Consider the following 19,611-nt stretch of genomic DNA (forward strand, 5'->3'; position numbering starts at 1 on the left):
GAGTTTGACACCCTGTGATTTTAACCGTGCTAATCTAAGACAAGAACTGACCAGATACATTCAACATGGCAGCTGTCTCACTAGAAGCAAAAACATTTTTGACCACTGTGCTACTCCATGTTAAAAAAAAAGCTTTTTGCTGTCTAGCAAGAGCATCTGTGAGCCTCTCTGATCATTGTATGATGCACCTTGTACCTGCCTATAAAATCTGTGGTCAAAACAGTGAAGTCTTGGTCTCAGGGGTTCAAAGTTAGAATCACAGTCTGCTTTGATTGCGCAGACTGGAGTGTTTTTGAAACTGCTTCCACAAACTTGGATGAACTCACTGATACTGTGACATCATATGTTGGTTTTTGTGAGGACATGTGTGTACTGACCAAGAGCTTGCGCTTGTAATAGTAATAATAAACTTTGGTTCACAGCTGAGCTCAAGCAGCTACGTTGTGCCAAAGAGGAAGCGTACAGCAAAGGAGAGAGGATGTTGTACAATCAGGTCAGGAATGTATTAACAAGGGTGATCAGGGCAGCAAAGAGAGGCTACTCTGAAAATCTGAGGAATCGGTTCTCAGCTAATGAACCAGCAAATGTGTGGAGAAGCCTGAAGAATTTATTTATTTATTTATTAATAAAATTTATAGGCTGCCCAATCCCAAAGGACTCCGGGTGGCTTACAAAAAGAGGAGGAAAAGAAATAGTAAAAAATAAAAAAGACAAAAAGACGACAGATTTAAAATCACAACATGCATTCGATCTGATCGGGGCTGGACCTCAACAATGAGGTCAACAGCCCCAGGCTTGTCGGAATAGCCAGGTTTTAACAGCTTTTCTGAAGGCCATGAGAATGGGCAAGGTCTGGATCTCTGGGGGTAGCTCATTCCAAAGGGTCGGAGCAGCCACAGAGAAGGCCCTCCTCCGGGGAGCCGCCAGCCGACATTGTCTGGCTGATGGCATCTGAAGGAGGCCCAATCTGTGGGATCTCACCGGCCGCAGGGAGGTGGGTGGCAGTAGGCGGTCTCGCAGGTACGCTGGCCCTAAGCCATGTAGGGCTTTAAAGGTAATGACCAACACCTTGAATTGCATCCAGAGACCAATTGGTAGCCAGTGCAGCTCGCGGAGGACAGGTGTAACATGGGTGTACCTCGGTACACCCAATATCGCTCACGCGGCTGCATTCTGGACTAGCTGCAATCTCCGAACGCTTTTCAAGGGTAGCCCCATGTAGAGCGCGTTGCAGTAATCCAGCCTAGAGGTGACAAGGGCGTGAGTAACCGTTTGAAGTGCCTCCCGATCCAGGTAGAGCCGCAATTGGTTCACCAGGCGAACCTGGGCAAAGCCTCCCCTGGTCACAGCCGACAGATGGTGTTCCAGTGTCAGCTGTGAAACCAGGAGGACCCCCAAATTGCGGGCCCTCTCTGAGGGGTGTATAGCAGACATCCCTCCCTTACTGAAGAAACTCAACAACTGGCAGGTGACCTGAATGTATTCTACTGTAGGTTTGAGAGGACATCATTGTCATCTATTGCTACATTCCCTATCTCATAAAAAAAGCAACAATAATCAAATCTACCCCTATCTCCATCCCACTGAGCTTCCCATTTCTGGTGATCTTAGAAAAAGATTTCGTAGACAAATGATTGGAAAAGCACCAGGCCTAGACAGAATAACTCCTCCTTGCTTGAAAGCCTGGGCTGATCAATTGGCTCCTATCTTCACCCGCATTTTTAATAAATCACCGGAGATGTGTTATGTTCCTTCTTGCTTTAAACCAGGGGTAGTCAACCTTTTTATACCTACCGCCCACTTTTGTATCTCTGTTAGTAGTAAAATTTTCTAACCGCCCACCAGTTCCACAGTAATGGTGATTTATAAAGTAGGGAAGTAACTTTACTTTATAAAATTTATAAAGCAGAGTTACAGCAAACCCCTACCGACCACCATGAAAGCTGGAACGCCCACCAGTGGGCGGTAGGGACCAGGTTGACTACAGTGGTGGGTTTCAAAAATTTTTTGAACCTACTCTGTGGGTGTGGCCTCCTTTGTGGGAGTGGCTTGCTGGCCATGTGACCTGGTGGGAGTGGCTTGCCAGCCATGTGTTCTCTCTCTCTCTCTCTCTCTCTCTCTCTCTCTCCTTCCTTTTGTCTCTCTGTCCCTTTTTCCTTTTTTTCTTTCATCTCTCACTCTTTCTTTCTTTCTTTCTCTTTCTCTCTCTCTCTCTCTCTCTCTGTGTCAGTGGTGGATTTCAAAAAAATTTGGAACCTCTTATATAGGTGTGGCCTGCATTCCGAGTCCACTGGTGGAACCTCTTCTAACCGGTTCGGTAGATTTGACGAACCGGTTCTACCGAACTGGTTCGAACTGGTAGGAACCCACCTCTGGTTGACTACCACTGCTTTAAACACTCTACTATCATCCTGATTCCCCCCCCCCCAAACATCCTTCAAGGAGCTGAATGACTATTGGTCAGTTGCTCTGACATCTGTAGTTATGAAGGCCTTTGAAAGGTTAGTGCTGGCCTACCTAAAAATTATCACGGGTCCGCTGTTAGATTCCTTGCACTTTACCTACCGTGCAAACAGATTGGCAGATGATGCTGTCAATATGGCACTGAACTACAACTTGCAACTTTTTGAATCCCCAGGGAATCCTCTTTTTGTAGTTTGGCATTCAGTACCATCATTCCAGAAATTCTTCACTCTAAACCAGTGGTTCCCAAACTTTTTCAGTCCATTGCCTCCTTGGTGCTACAAACTGATCCTCAGTGCCCCCCCCCACCTAGTGGTGGAATTCATTTTTTTTTTACTATCGATTCTGTGGCCACGTAGAAACGGCGCGGGCGCTCCGCGGCACTTGAAAAAGCTGCGGCTCACTGCTCAACCCTTGTCTGACCCTTGGAGACAGTTTGATTTTTCGCTTTTTGAATTTTCCAAATTTATCCGACAAACCGTCCAGTTGAGGGACTGAGTCGATAACTGGGCGGTACCTGGTAGACCAGGGCGTGTCCAAAAAACCTATCTGACTCAGTCCAATCAACGAGAGGATAAGGTCAACCCATCCTGGATACTCCTCCCCTCAACTAGATACAGAGACAGGTCCCCCTCACCCCTCGTGCCATCACTCTGCTGAACACCTAATTTCCACTGTACTGTCTTTGTCTAAGCTAATTTACTCATGTAGTATGGCTGTAGTATTATTATCATCCATCTCATTTTCTTTACTACCTCCTCTTATTGGTATCATTATTATGATTATTATTACTCTGTTATTTTGTATGTACACTGAGAGCTTCTGCACTGGAGACACATTCCTTTTGTGTCTAATCACACTTGGCCAAATAAAGCTCTGTTCTGCTCTCTTCTTCCTCTCCCTCTCCTCTCCTCTCCTCTCCTCTCCTCCCCTCCCCTCCCCTCTGCACTGGTTACTGGTTACTCATTGGCTTCCAGATGCAATTCAAGATCTTTAGGCTTACCTGCTGTAAGGAAGGGAGGGCACTTTTGGTCCCCACTTGAAAGAGTGGGTTCCACCACAAAACCGCGGTAGACGAAAGCGCGTGTGACTAAAGCGCGGTGACAAAACCGCACCGTCAAAACCGGGCGACAACAGCGCGCCAACAACAGTGCTCCGATATAAGCGCGCTGTAACATAACCCTAAAAATAACCCTAAACCTAACCCTAAACCTAACGCTAAACCTACCCTAAACCTAACCCTAAACCTAACCCTAAACCTAACCCTAAACCTAACCCTAAACCTTACCTTAAGTTAAATCGCGCTTCTGTCGGCGCGCTGTTGTCGGCGCGCTTTTGACATAGCGGTTTTAGCGCCGCGGTGTTGTCGGCACGCTTTTGACGTTCGCGGTTATGTCATGCCACGGAAAGAGTGTTACTGCTAGGGGTACCATTTTCCATTGCTGTGCTCTCTTCGCTGACAGGTCATTTCTCAATGGTCAGATATGGGCAGTTCTGTTGCTAAACATGGAGGTTGTTAAATGAGTCCTGCCTGATTTTGCAATCTTCATTCCACAGTTGTTAAGCGAACCACTTCAGTTGTTAAGTGAATCGTGTGCTCGTTAAGCAAATCTGGCTTCCCTCATTGATTTGGCTTGTCAGAAGCTGGCTGGGAAGGTTGCAAACAGTGATCGCATGACTCTGGACCTGGCACACATTGTAAATACACGCCAGTTGCCAAGTGCCCAAGTCACATGGCCATAAATTGTAAGTCACTTTTTTCAGTGCTGTTGTAAGTTCAAAGAGTTGCTAAACGAATGTTTGTAAGTCATGGACTACGTGTATATGTATAGTTCGACTAATGTAGATGTTGAGATTCTAGAACTGTGTTGGTGAACCTTTTCAACACCAAGTGCCAAAACGGGAGTGCATTCTCTCAAACAATCATCTTCGTTGCTCTTCTCAGCACTCTTTCGATGGCGAACATGTGGCATGCCGTAAGTGGCACACAGAGCCATCTCTCTGGGCATCCGAGCCATTGCCCATTGCTCTTTCGGGTTCTGACGCACCGGCCAGCTGATCTTCACATGCGTGCAGGGCCGGATTTAGATGAAAAGCGGCCCTAGGCTATTCCACTTATGAGGCCCTTTCACCTCCCATTTTTAAGTTTGTAAATTACATGAGAGACAATAAAATACATCATTATTGTGATATATATCAATATATATCAATATATATAGCTGGCCTCCCGACGGAGGGCGGCTCTGCTCAGCGGCAAAGGCAGCGAGGCCAGCCGCCTCCCCTGCTGCGCTCAGCTGCCCGGCTCGGCCCCCTCGCCCTCACCTGCCTGGCCGCTGGTGGGCTCCGCGTCGACGGGGCGGCTACTGGGAGCGGCCACGCCTCTCGCCCGACCGCCGGTGCCGGGAACGTGGGTGGGCTCCCCAACTGCCGCGGTGCTGAAACGATCTTAACCAATACATTTTTATGTTTGTTTATTAGTCATATGCGTAGAATTTCTCCTTATTTTCGGTTCAGTGTTTTAGTGTTCACTGTTTTTAGAATAGTGTAATTTTAATTTTGCTAACAATTTGAATGTAGGCCCCTCTTGATCTTGAGGCCCTAGGCTGAAGCCTAGTTAGCCTATAGGAAAATCCGGCCCTGCATGCGCGGGAGCACCAGAAACCAGAAGAGCAGCTGCCCAGTGCACATGCGCGCGCCGGGAAGATAATCTTAACTTATAAAGCCCTTCATGGTATTGGACCTGGGTACTTGATTACCTCCCAAAGACCCGTTAGATCTCACAGGGTCGGCCTCCTCCGGGTTCCGTCCACCAGCCAATGCCATCTGGCTACTACCCGGGGGAGGGCCTTCTCTGTAGCAGCTCCGGCCCTTTGGAATGAACTCCCCGCGGAGATCCGGACCCTCACCTCTCTCCAGGCCTTCCGGAAAGCCGTCAAAACCTGGCTGTGCCGGCAGGCCTGGTGTTGATGAGTTCCCCTCCCCTCTCGACTGGTATGGCTGTGTGATTTTCGTGTATTTTAATTATGTGTACTGTGTTTGTGTTCCCTTTCCCCCCTGAGTTGTTCGCCGCCCTGAGTCCCTCCTGGAGAAGGGCGGCATACAAGTAAACCAAATACAATACAATACAATCTTCCGGTTTCCGGCGTGCACATGCGCATTGGCCACCAGAGAGATGGCTCTGTGTGCCACTTCTGGCATTCATGCCATAGGTTTGCCATCACAACTGTAGAAAGAGTGCTGAGAAGAGCAACAAAGATGATTAGGGGACTGGAGGCTAAAACATACGAAGAACGGTTGCAGGAACTGAGTATGTCTAGTTTAATGAAAAGAAGGACTAGGGGAGACATGATAGCAGTCTTCCAATATCTCAGGGGTTGCCACAAAGAAGAGGGGGTGTCAATTTATTCTCCAAAGCACCTGAAGGCATGGAAATTAATCAAGGAGAGAAGCAACCTAGAACTAAGGAGAAATTTCCTGACAGTTAGAACAATTAATCAGTGGAACAACTTGCCTTCAGAAGTTGTGAATGCTCCAACACTGGAAGTTTTAAAGAAGAGATTGGACAACCATTTGTCTGAAATGTTATAGGGTTTCCTGTCTGAGCAGAGGGCTCCTTCCAACTCTTGTTATTCTGCTCCCATGATACTTTTAGGGAGTACACTGTATTTTCAGGACTAAGAATTACAACTAACTGAAAGTAATGCCATATTTACAGCTAAGAAAGAGGCCACCAGGATCTCTTCCCAATAAATCAGTCGTCATCCTTCTTACGTTAGCAAATGGACATTTTGCTGAGCATGCCTTTGTCATCTTTGAGGTCTTCCCTATAGCTCTGGTAATCTGTGTTCTGCTAGTCCTTGAGTCAGGAGAAAAGGATGACAGCATAACTTGAGTTGCTCCTCCGATGGTTGAATTCTATTCTGCCTCTGTAAGGAATCAGTTTGTGGTGCTGCCTTTACAATTTTACTGCAGGACAATTTAAGGGGCGGCAACTTGGTTTATCTCCTCCCTAATATCATTTGTTGAGAAACCAACAAACTCAGATGAAATGCAGTAGCACTGACATTTTAGTCAAGATGGGATTATCACAATAATTCTTTGGTGAGGTTGTTAATGTATATAATCTATCGGATAGGTTTGAAAAGAACAGTTGTTAAAGCCCTGAAAATGAATGACAGTCTCATGAACAGATGTGATAAATCAGAAAGTGAGTAGATTACTAGCTGTATAAAATGATATACAGGTGGGTAATCGGAGAGGCAATTATCTTGCCTATCCAGGAGAACAAAGCTTCAGGTTGTCTTTATATGTACAATAATGTGCAATTTTAGTTGCTGGTCTCATTGTTGTTAGTTGTGAAGTCATGTCCGACCCATCATGGACAATGTTCCTCCAGTCCTTCCTTTCCCCTACCATCCTCTGGAGTCCATTTAAGCTCACGCCTACTGCTTCGGTGACTCCCGAACTCATCCAGCCATCTCATTCTCTGTCATCCTCTTCTACTTTTGCCCTCAATCTTTCCCAGCATTAGGCTCTTCTCCAGTGAGTCCTTCCCTCTCATTAGGTGGCCAAATTACTTGAGTTTCATCTTCAGGATCTGGCCTTCTAGAGAGCAGTCAGGATTGATTCTCCTCTAGGACTGACCGGTTTGATCCCCTTGCGGTCAAGGGACTCTCAGGAGTCTTCTCCAGTGCCATAGTTCAAAGGTCTCAATTCTTTGGTGCTCAGCCTTTCTTATGGTCCAACCTTCACATCCATACATTACAACAGGAAAAACCATAGCCTTGACTATGCCCACTTTTGTTGGCAGGGTGATGCCTCTGCTTTTTAGTATGCTGTCTAGATTTGCCATAGCTTTCTCTTGGTCTCCTACCTAAATCTATTTGTAAGAGCCCCAGTAATTCTAGGATCCCTGCTGGTGGCAGACTTTCTGCCTTTGACACCCCTCTTCAAGGGAATGTCAAGAATTTCCCGGGATCTACTTGTCTGGAGATCAAGATGGTTTTTATTGTAGGTCCCTGAGCTACAACTGGAGAGATATTCCCATCCAGTTGCCAGGCTGTAGTCTTTGTGGATGCAGACTCTCAGTCTTATGAAGGATGCACAGACATTTCAAGAGCTGTCCTCTGACTCATCTCCACTAGAGGAAGAAACTATGGTGACATGAACCGGAATGGGAACATTAGAACCACCCATTCCTGGCACATCTCAACCTTCCACACAGCTTTGGATAATGCTTGCAGCAGAGCAGTCCTTCCAGCCCTGCCATGCCAATGTCCAATGGGCCATTTATTGCTCCTTTCAAACTAAACAGCTTCTCCATGCTTGAGATGGGCGATGGCAGGAACACATTCCTTACTTTTCTTCTGAATTCCAGAGCATTTTCTCCACAGATCATCTCCAGCAGTCATCTGATCTTGTGGTAGGTATTCCTAAGGATGGTATAAATGTTGCAGTGACCAGGAAAGCGGCATTGATTTGAAGGGCACATGTTTTAGGTGGCAAAAGACCTGGATTTCCAATCCTCCTGAAAAGTGCCAAGGATTGAAAAATTCCTGAGCACAATGGAAAGGAACTCCAGATCTGGCTGAGAACTAGTGAGCTAATGAGACCAGGGGTTTACCTTTGAATAAGTTGATTTATTGCAGAATAAATTCAGTTGCAATGTATGAAACTCTATGCTACTCAGATGAAATAGACTTTAGCTCACGTAATCATTAGCCAGAATAAATATGTTGGTCTCTAAGGTGCCATTTCAGTCTTGACTGCATTCTAGCCTTACTTGTCAGTGTACTGTCAATATAGAAAACAGGGATTTCCATCTTCCAAGAGTCATCTATGGAATTAGGGCAGTGGTGCAATTCTGCCAGTACTATTCGTTTCGGGCGAACCAGTAGTGGTGGCGGTGGGAGGCTACGCCCACCCACCCGGACGTCATCAGGTCCCATTTCTGACGCTCTGCACATGCACCAGTGGTGGGATTCAGCCAGTTCGCACCTATTCGGGAGAACCGGTTGGTAACTTTTTAAGTAGTTCAGAGAACCGATGGTTGGAAGAAATCTCGTTTTGTTTTTTCCCCACTTTACAGGGCTAATCCTGTAAGGAAGGAAGGAAGGAAGGAAAGAAACATTCTGGTGTTGTTTCTAGCTTAATCTTTATTGCCCTGCTTACAGAAACTGCCTTATTATATTATAACAGTTGATGTGAAGCGCCCATTGATGTGAGTGAGTTGAGTTGGCCACAACCACCCAGTCACATGAGCACTGAGCCATGCCTACCCAGCTGGTCATTAGGACAGAGAACCGGTTGTTAAATTATTTGAACCCCACCACTGTCCTGCACGTACGCAGAGGCTCACCTTTGCAAACCGGTAGCGAAGGTAAGTTGATTTTACCCCTGAATTAGGGGCTCAGCCACAAAATAACTCCCATTAATTGCTCTGAGTCACAAAACATGCTTTTCAGAGAAAGGCACTGAGACAATGGAAACAAATACGTTTGCAGTCCATGATCACGACTGCCCTCCGAATGTCTTTCTTTCTTCTCTTGTCCTTGAAATTCACTGCCCCAGTTCTACAACCCGACAATTTTCACTATCTATTTCCCTGCTGTCTCTCCTTAATATCTGCCCCAGTCTATTTATTTCTCTGCTTCTCTTGTGAGGGCTTTCCAAGTCTCACTTCATCTTCCTATCCCATTTGGTTGTTCCCAGGCTAAATCTGGTCTCACTGCTTCTTTCTCCAAGGTGATCCTGCCCCCACTCCTCCAGTCCACATTCTTCCCACTGACATTCAAGAATTTCTATTCTCCTGTGTCTTGCTTCCCCCCCCCCTCTTCCCCACTCCCATTTCCAGTTATCCAAGGTTTTTAAAAAGCAAATAACAGTGGTACTATATCACAGTTTCAGCAAGTAACTTTTCTGGCACAAGAAAGTTTGCACATGTGTGCAAACACTGTGCTGTGTTGCCTGACATGGAACACCAGACAATATTTTGTCATGGAGATCAGACAGTTTGCATCGCACCCTTTATGAATGGAACGAATGGGCAGGTTTAAGTCCACACATACTGTTTTGTAGGTACTTGATCCCAAACTGTAGAAATCTGCATAGAGTAAAACCAGCCTTGTGAATTATGCTCAGAAATGATTTTTAAAACTTGTTGATTCTTGCCTTTCACAAAGTGGCAAAATGTCATAGAGAGTCTTATCATTTCAGTCAATGGTTTTATGATCTCAACAGCAATTCTTGAGTGTTCAATCCGTTCTATGGCCCAAGAGTAATTGCCAGGCTGAATCAAGGGATCACTGCAGTGGTGGGTTTCAAAAATTGTTCGAACCTACTCTGTGGGTGTGGCCTCCTTTGTGGGAGTGGCTTGCCGCCCATGTGACCGGATGGGAGTGGCTTGCTGCCCATGTGACCGGATATGAAGATGCCGATGACACTTGTCAGAACCACCTTAAATTACCTCACACACAGCACTGGCATGCATAAGAATAGGATGTAAACTTGTTTTTTAAAAGGCATCTTTGGTTTGCGTTAGAATAACTTCAACACACGCAATGTTCTGATTGCACCACAAACGCAGCAGTCATCCTTACCTTTCACAGAGGCACTGAGTTTTATAAATATGAGCATGATAGTGTAGAATAATCATATCGGCACAAATGTTATCTTCGCCTCTCTGTGGTTGCTGGCTGTATCTTTGCTCCACCAGCACCAGATACTTCTCCTTAAGTAACTTTCAGGGGTGCTGCAAAGATTACAGTCTGAAGTGTTTGGATGCATGTGTTTAAAAGGTTAAGCCTGGCTTTTCGTAAGAGTGGAGAAAAACTATTTCTCTGAATGAAATCAGGCCTTTTAAGTAGTTTAGAGGAAGGCCAAGCCCAGCCTTGGAATTCAGAGATTTCATCCACTTGTTTGCCTGCTAGGACAGTGGTCCCCAGCCTTTGCGGCTTGGTGGCCCTGCAGATTGAGGAGGGGAACTGGGCCGCAAGAGTGCCAGGCCGGTGTGCAGCACAGCTCAACTTGCACAAGTGGTGGGCCGGTGTACACACACACACACACACACACACACACACACACACACACAGAGCTCAACTGCAAATTGAGCTGCATGCGTATGCACGCTGGCCCACCACTTGCAGGAGTTGAGCTACACTGTGTGTGCACGCCAGCCGGCCTCTCACATGTGGCCCAGTTCCAAATAGGCCAGGGCATTGTAAGGGCCCTGTCCCAGGGGTTGGGGACCTGTTCTGACCCCCCATCTTGCTCGTTCAGAAATGACAGCCAGGCAGAACTTCAAAGGAAATATTTTTATCAGTCCCGGCTTTTGCTGGCTGCGAGCCCAAAATAAACATAGATAAATTCTCTGGCAAAAAGTTAAACAGCAAATGCAAAAACACACTCTCACAGCAAACCAGGTTTAGAGCCGAGGTGGCGCAGTGGGTAGAGTGCAGTACTGCAGGCCACTTCAGCTGACTGCTATCTGCAGTTCAGAGGTTCAAATCTCACCGGCTCAGGGTTGACTCAGCCTTCCATCCTTCCGAGGTGGGTAAAATGAGGACCCAGATTGTGGGGGCGATATGCTGACTCTGTAAACCGCTTAGAGAGGGCTGAAAGCCCTATGAAGCGGTATATAAGTCAAACTGCTATTGCTATTGCTATATAAAGCAAATCACTTATCCAAGTGCTTCTTCTCGATGATTGCAAACAGAGACTTGACTAGGGCAGGCACGGAATGGAACGAACGAATGTTCACTTCTGCTACTAGAGCGTGGCACCATCAGTCTTTTATCCGCAGGAGGAGATCCTTAACGAGCTACAGCTGCTTGTTATCTTCTCTTGTGAGCATCCTGAAACCACTCACAGGAGATTTTTATGTCAGAGTCTGATAGCAGCTCCAAAGACTCCTACCGAGCCACAACAGGGACCCCTGTGCTAGAAGACTTCAATTTCTGCTTCTTCCCTAAAGACTAAGGCTCTGATACAGGCATTTTTGTGTGTGGTTGTGCAGAGCTCACTAGCTGAGATCTTTTTCACTTCCTCAAATTTGGCTCTCGGGAGAAAGGAGGTCTTTTTATCATGCTAGTTGCACAATTTCTTCTCTCCAGATTAGGAATCTCCGTTTTCATTTCCACCATGTTTGGCTAGAAAGAGTTACCACAAATTCCTCCTAAGTTCTAAATTAGGACAAGGAAGTCACACGGCTCAGTTTTAAATGATTACTTGTCTTCTTGCCTGCCTCTGGGGCCAATTTTCTGTCCCTGGGGAGGGCAACAGCGAGAAAAGCGCCCCCATGAGCTCTGTACAGTAGTAACTCTATCTGAAATCCAAACTCTATATGCGATCCAATAATTTAGCATAAGGGCAGTAAGTGCAGGTCAGCCTTTCTGAACTGGGACCCCAGAGTTTCCAGGTTCAGGAGATGAAATTGGTGAATTCAGGCAACCGGATGATTTATAACTCAATAATGATTTGCATAATCACCATTGTGGTCCCCGGACGCAAGAAGAACCTCATTTCTAAGATCAGAATCCTATTTAGTGGAATAAGGTGCCTCTACAGACATTTCTGTAAATATTGAAGAAAAAAAAACACCTTATGGATTGTCCCCAGAACATGGAAATGGAAATATATTAGTTTTGTATAAGAAGCTACCCTGATCAGTTATTATAATGAGAAGTCAATTCAATCTGGGTTTCCTTTAAAATATCTCAACAGGGCTTTCATTTTTGATGACAGTTTCTAATTTCTGGTGTTCTTTTTTTGCAGCTCTTCATCATCTTATATACTGTTGCCAATTTCCTTAGTTGTTTCTTTCAATTAAAAAGCTCTTGTCTTCAGCAAATAGACAGGTTGTTACCCACCCACCACACACCCACCTTACACTAACTCTTTTCTCTTTCTTCTTCCGTCCTTGATTAAATATTTTGGAATGGGCTGTCCTGGGTGTGGCATGTTATGCATTGCAGGTTTGAAGCTTTTTAGGTGTAGAGAGTAAGGCAAATGATCTCGATAGAGTAGCGCAGTACTTCTCAACCTTGTCCCACCTGAAGATGCGTGGACTTCAACTCCCAGAATTCTCCAGCCAGCTCTGCAGAGCTGGCTGGAGAATTCTGGGAGTTGAAGTCCACGCATCTTCAGGTGGGACAAGGTTGAGAAACACTGGAGTAGCGCAAGAACCATTACCTAGGAAAAAGGCTTTTTTAAAAAGTACAGAACAGTGAGATAATATTCAGCCGTGCTTCAGGAAGACGCCTCCCTAATCCACTAAGTATAAGAAGGAGAGGGAGGTACAGCTCAATCAGATTTGCAAGATAATTATAGTCAATCTCAATAAAAATAGTTTTAGCCTTCTTGTAGAGTGGATTTCTTGGTCTGCTCTACCCATTGGGGCTGACACTAGAAACCATAAATTCCAGAGATAGCTACATCCATCCCTTCAGAGACACAGCATAGCTTATCAAAACATAAACAGTATTTTGTTATTAATAAAATATGTATGGACTTTTTTAAAAAAAAAAACACCCTCTTGATAATTTTCTTGCTCTTTATATGCATTAAACTTTGATCTCTTATTTGTTTAAACAAATTATCTTCAACTTGGATAAAACCAGTTTTTTGGTCTATTTTCCACCTGGCCTGTAATTGGCCATACTGGAACCATGTTTGAAAATGCAGATTCTGCTCCTCTTTCAGCCAGGAAAGCTCATTTTGTTGATTTTGAGCCAACTGCACCCCCCCCCCCAGCACAACTTACTTTGTGGAGTTGTTGTTACGGAGACAAGCAGGAAGAAAGAATGTTGTGTACAAAAAATCCCTGAGCTCCTAAATGAAAGGCAAAATATGAGGTTGATAAAAGTATAAAAGAAATAATTGTTGAGGTGACTGAATCAACAATCATCTTTCCAATCATCTGGGATTTTTCAAATATCAACAGACTGTTTAATTGGGCAGCTGAAATAAGCAGCTAGCTTGGAAGTCAGGGCGGATGGATCATCTCATTGGCCCCGTCTTTGCTGTCCCCAGATGCAGGGGAAAATGTAGACCCGTTGCTAATATTAAAGTAAACTTTAGACGCTAATCCAGTTTTTAATCATGGGATTTGAATGTCTCAAGTAGCAAAACATGTAAGGCCATTCCTGGAAACTTACAAAACAGGTAACGGCTAAGCTGATCATGAATATATATATTATATTTATTTATTCTGAATTTGTAACAATATGTCTATGAGACTGAAGGATTATGAAACAATGTGGAAGCTTCTGAATTTCAAAGAACTCTACAGCTGACCAGATAGTTTTAAAAAATTGCAGGAAGGGCCAAGGAAAAGGGGGAGGGGATGTACTTAGTATTTCTACACCAGGTTCCAGTCCTAAACTGAATGTTTAAATCATCTGGAAGATGTTAATTGGATGTAATCAGATACAGAACTGTGCTAACGTTGCACTAAAGTCTTGCCAAATCATGCAGAGAAAAAGAAACATTGAAACAATGGTTTCAGTCCCCTATTCTTGGAAATAAAACATCCTGCGGTTAAAAGACAAAATTAGTTCCATCTTTGTAAAAGGTGTAAGTCCCAAAGTATGAAGCTAAGCTTTAGTAAGCTTTGTGAAGCGTTTACTGGTTGTCACAATTTAAAAATCATGCTTGGGAAGTAAAAAAATATTTTCTCTGACCACATTTGGGTAAATCACACTCTTTCCTGAAACATACGGTATGTTGATGATCTTAGGGTTGAGATAAATGTATACATTTCAGATATGAATGTTTAATGAATGAGGGGTCAAGCTTAGTATAACCTTTGAATCACGTTCCACTTGTATTTCTGCTGCCTCCTTTTCATTGTGGGAAATTTCCCTGTACTTGTTTATGGCCCAAGAGTGTGACTTGCAGGTACAAGGAACTGTTTTTATTTATTCAAAGTCTGGGGATAGTTGCCAAGTAAAAATGGTGCCAAGGAAATTGAAAGTTGCAAGGGTTGTTAAGGATTGCTACCAACTATTACTATTGAAGTCTGGTTTTCCTGCTAAAGAAAAATGAAGGTGGCCAGCAGCATAAACAGTCAAAATAATCAATACCCCTCAAATAAATAACAAGAGCAAAAAATAATAATCTCAAACTTGTAATGTATCGGATTATTGTTGCTAGCTAGTTATCCTAATTCAGTGATGGCGAACCTTTTAGACACGGAGTGCCTAAACTGAAAGGTTCGTGGATGCGTGCATGCCCACACATGCTCACGCACATGCATGGATGTGCATGCACACCAGTGGTGGGATTCAGCCAGTTCGCACCTATCTGGGAGAACCGGTTGTTAACTTTCTAAGCAGTTTGGAGAACCGGTTGTTGAAAGAAATTTCTTTGTTTTTCCCCACTTTACAGGGCTAATCCTGTAAGGAAGGCGGGAAGGAAACATTCTGGTGTTGTTTCTAGCCTTATCTGTATTGCCCTGCTTACAGAAACTGCCTCTCCGGTTAACCCTTATTACATTGTAAGAGCTAAGGCAAAGCGCCAATCAACGTGAGTGACATTGAGTTGGCCACGCTCACCTGGTCACATGACCACTGAGCCCCGCCTACCCACCTAGTCATTAAGGCAGAGAACCGGTTGTTAAATTATTCGAATCCCACCACTGCTGCACACATGTGCGGTCATGCACCGCAGAGACCCGAAGACCAGATGGCTGGTGGGAGGTGGGGTATCCCAACATTGGCAGCGTGGCAAGAGGTAAGATCTTTTTCTTTCATGAGCTTCTGTTTCGTTGCTTGCAGGGAAACCGAAGCTCACGAAAGAAACACCACGGAGATCTGACCTGGGGTGATGGCACGCTTGCCATCAGAGAGGGCTCTGGTGTGTCATCTCTGGCACGTGTCCCATAGGTTTGCCAACACAGTCCTAGTTCATGAAAATACTAAAAATAGACAAGAAGCACTTCTGTTTTTTTTGAAAATGAAAGTGCTCTTGTCACATCACCAGCAATACGATATCCAAACAAACAAATGGATCGGTAATTAATCCATTAAAAAAAAACGCCAAGTTTTCACATGCATTTAACAGCTGTGTGTTGTCTGTCTAGGGATGTTCCTCAGGGCAGGAGCCCTATTCTGGCACATATTCGAACCTCAGATGCTACAGGAAGGAAGAGTTCAGCTCTGACATTGATTATAGCATGTGGGGAAAGAATTTAGATATAGGGCAAGGGTAACTAAAAATCGTAGACCCTGAAGCCAAGAATAGCTTTCAAAATAAGAATTTGAAACTAGAAGCAAACATATAAATATAGACTCAACAAGGTTGGAATAATACTGGGTGGTCTGTCCCAGGTAACAGTGCAGCAGTTAACTTCTTTTTTTTTTTAAAGTTTTTATTTTACACACATAAACACATCAACAAGAACAAACACATGACTTAAGACAACATAGGAACAATAAGTTCCAATCTTGTATCATACAGCAGTTCCATATCCGTTTCTTTGCAGTTAGTGTTTTCCCTTTCTATAATTAGCTATTTATAACCAAATATTGTTTGTCTATAATGTGCTATATATACATACAATTCCAGGTAAACATTCACATGGTTATTCTTTTTCTTTGCCAATCTTATACTATTGTTATTCCCTTTAAGAGATTATAGAATACAGTTTGGGTTGTATTATTTACCATCCCAAGCATCTATTGTGACATCATCTTATTTTCTCTTTCTTTTCTTTTCTCTCTCAGCAGTTAACTTCTGAAGACCAAAGAATATTTTTAAAGATAGGCCCATGTGGTGTGTGTTACAGTAGTCCAGTTATACAACTATTTAAAAAAATGGGTGGCCTTGGCAGGTCTGTTTTATCTAAGAAAGGATGTCACGGGGTTTTTAAGCAAACATCAACGTCTCCTGCTACATAGAGAATGGTTTAGAGCAGGGGTCTCCAACCTTGGCAACTTTAAGCCTGGCGGACTTCAACTCCCAGAATTCTCCAGCCAGCTGGAGCTGGCTGGAGCTGGCTGGAGAATTCTGGGTGTTGAAGTCCGCCAGGCTTAAAATTGCCAAGTTGGAGACCTCTGGTTTAGAGGATCTAAGTCTCGGTTTATTGGCTGAGATAAATCTTAATTGTTCAAAGAGAAATAAGCATTGTGTCTTAATCCTTGTCTGTATTTTCAAACAGCCTCAGCTCTGTGCCTCCAGAGTCTGGGATCGTGGCTGACATTGATTTGGAGAACATCCTCTCTCTGACCAGCGAGAATTTCTACGAACTCAAGAGCCAACCCATTGGTGTCAGGTAGGAAGAGCGAAGCACAGCTGTCGCGGGGCTCTGTGAAGCTGTTATCCTTCTGCTTATCAATTATTAGGGAGGTGGGATAAGATAAAGGGAAGGACAATTTCTGATCAGATCAAATGACATTATGGAGAGGATTTTCCTTCTTTTTTTTCTTTGAAGTGCAGTTCATTCACCCTTTTGGCACATTTTATCTTGTCACTTGCTGGTAGATTACACAATCCTTCAATTCTAGGCTTTCAAAATAACATATTTAATTGTGGGTGCTTCATTAATTTATCATTGGCCTTCTCAGGTTTTACAGTATTTTCTGCTAAATGTCAGAGACCACCTGAGATAGTTTAAATTATGACTTGCAAAGAAGAGATTTTAGATTGTAAGAAAACCTGTAAAAAAAAGAAAGGAAGGTAAGGAAATTCAAGCTAAGGCTAAGATAAATAATGCGTCTTGTTTCTTTTGTTAATCTCCTGCATCAACCAAAATGGCTGTCATATTTTCCCCCCCAATGCTTGCACTCATTTAGTTACATAAAATTCAAGCAATGCCAGATACTTCCATTGGCATAGTAGACTTTTGCCTAACATTTAATATACAGCATTTTTGTTTATATTAAAAATAAAACCTTATTCCCCTGTACTTTAAAATGGGTCAAACATTCTTAAATTGAGTTTGACTTAGTTTCCCAAATGATCTCTTCTAATTATGTGAGTTTCTTTTCTTGTAGCATATTAAGCATTGCATTTCCGCAAGTTTCTAGCAAGTAGCCATGGCAATTTAGAACTTGGATATTTCTCTGTTCTTTATCTGAAGCTCTGATATCAATGGAATCATCTTGGTTTAAATACACATGAACATTTTTAGACTACAGCATATTGCCATCATAAATCAGTTTACAACAGTAGTAGTAGTTGCAAGGTTGTGGTGTAAGAATTAGGTTGAAGGTTGGATGATTGAGCTTTGGCCAAATAAATTGGTGGTGTTCCTTGATTGATCCGTGTTAACTTCTGGATTTAGTAAAATTGTCAGTCTTTTAATGCAGGGGTGCCTAACCCTTGGTTCATGGACTGGCACCGGTATGTGGCATGCCAGGAACTGGACCGTGCAAACAAACGAAGCCTCATCTGTGGTATGCAGCCAACATGCAAAACCATGCCCCTTCCAGTCTACCGAAAACCCTTTCTGCATGGAACCAGTCCCTGGTGCCCAAAAGGTTGGGGGCCACTCTGTTAATGCAATTCAAATAATAATAAGAAAAATAGTCAAGTCAAGGGAAAATCCATATTTCATGAACTTGTTGCTGATGTATCAAGATATCTAGCTTGGCAAACTATGTGATGAGCTGTTGGATTCTCTAATGCAAAGCAAAGTTACCCTTCAAGTTTGTACTTACTGCCAAATTACCTTTTTATTGTGTATCATGTTACACTTTATCCAGTGGTGGGTTGCAAATCCCGTTCCAACTAGTACGGTTGGAACGGGGCTGGCAGCGTCCTCATGGATGCGCACAGGCACGCGGCGCGCACATGCATTCAAACCCCTCCATGACGCTCCACAGAGCATCGCACAGGCGCTGTATGCGCCATACGCCTGCGCAGAAGCACAGAAGCCTTTAAACTCCGGTAAGGAACTCAGGCGAGAGGGTGGGCCCTCCAGAGCACCGTACTGGAACGACATCCAGTGCTCTGGGCTGGTTCTGGTACGCCTGTACCGGGGCGTACCGCCTGCAACCCACCACTGACTTTATCCCAGCTTTACAGTACATTTCTTTATACCCAATACTAAGTCAATAGTAGTAACTGTGAGAGGGATCTTGGAGTCCTAGTGGGATGGTCACCTAAATATGAACCAGCAGTGTGCTGCAGCTGCCAAAAAAGCCAACATAATTATAGTCTGCATTAACAGAGGGATAAAATCAAGATCACGCGAAGTGTTAGTACTACTTTATAATGCCTTGTAAGACCCCACTTGGAATTCTGCAACCAGTTTTGGTCGCCAAGATGTAAAAAAGATGTGGAGACTCTAGAAAGAGTACAGAGAAGAGCAACAAAGATGATTAGGGGATTGGAGGCTAAAACATGAAGAATGGTTGCCGGAACTGGGTATGTCTAGTTTAATGAATAGGTGGACTAGGGGACACATAGTGGTGTTCCAACATTTCAGGGGCTGCCAGGAAGAAGAAGGAGTCAAGCTATTCTCCAAAGCACCGGAGGGCAGGACAAAATGGAATGGATGGAAACTAATCAGGGAAAGAAGCAACTTAGAACTATGGAGAAATTTCTTGACAGTTAGAACCAGTGGAACAGTTTTCCTCCAGAAGTTGAGAATGCTCCAACACTGGAAGTTTTAAAGAAGAGATTGGATAAGATTTGTCTGAAATAGTATAGGGTTTCCTACCTAAGCAGGGGGTTGAACTAGAAGACCTCCAAGGTTCATTCCAATTCTGTTATTCTCTTCTCTTCTGTTCTATGTGCAGTATTTACAGGAAAAGTTCCTTCAGATCCCTCCCAGGAATTTTTGGAGGTTTTTTTCCTTTCTCTTATTGACCGAGTTCTGCTTTCAGGAAAGATAGGACACTATGGGGAGTAGAGTAAAGAAAGGACTTTGACCTGAGGAAATTACAGCTGTAAACAGGAGTGAGATGAGATCCCAGAGAGGAATATGAGTTAATAAAGTCATCTGTTTATTTTAAGCAAAGGGGGGTTTAGAGTACCTCTTCCCTTCATATGTGGAATTGTAACATCCTGCAAAATGCAATGTGCGCGCAATGCACATACACTTTAAAAGAGCGTCAGAAAAGGTGAAGGAGAGCAAATTAGAGACATTTAAGAAATGTGTTGATTTGAATAAAGATATCCCTCTAAACAGGAATTTGACCCCTAAGC

General features: G+C 43.9%; 1 protein-coding gene across 2 annotated transcripts in view; it reads left to right on the forward strand.

Annotated features, from left to right (window-relative positions):
* TFE3 (transcription factor binding to IGHM enhancer 3) overlaps positions 1-19,611 on the forward strand; it is a 48,640-nt gene that overhangs the window by 11,514 nt on the left and 17,515 nt on the right. For both annotated transcript variants that reach the window (XM_087710779.1, XM_087710780.1), the window contains exon 2: positions 16,619-16,732. In XM_087710779.1, coding sequence (XP_087566905.1) covers positions 16,619-16,732 — 114 coding nt within the window. The remainder of the gene's footprint in view (positions 1-16,618; positions 16,733-19,611) is intronic.

The sequence above is a fragment of the Thamnophis sirtalis genome, unplaced genomic scaffold (assembly GCF_051295495.1).
Source record: "Thamnophis sirtalis isolate CommonGarterSnake01/CBP01778 unplaced genomic scaffold, rThaSir2_p1.2 scaffold_3, whole genome shotgun sequence".
Lineage (NCBI taxonomy): Eukaryota > Metazoa > Chordata > Lepidosauria > Squamata > Natricidae > Thamnophis > Thamnophis sirtalis.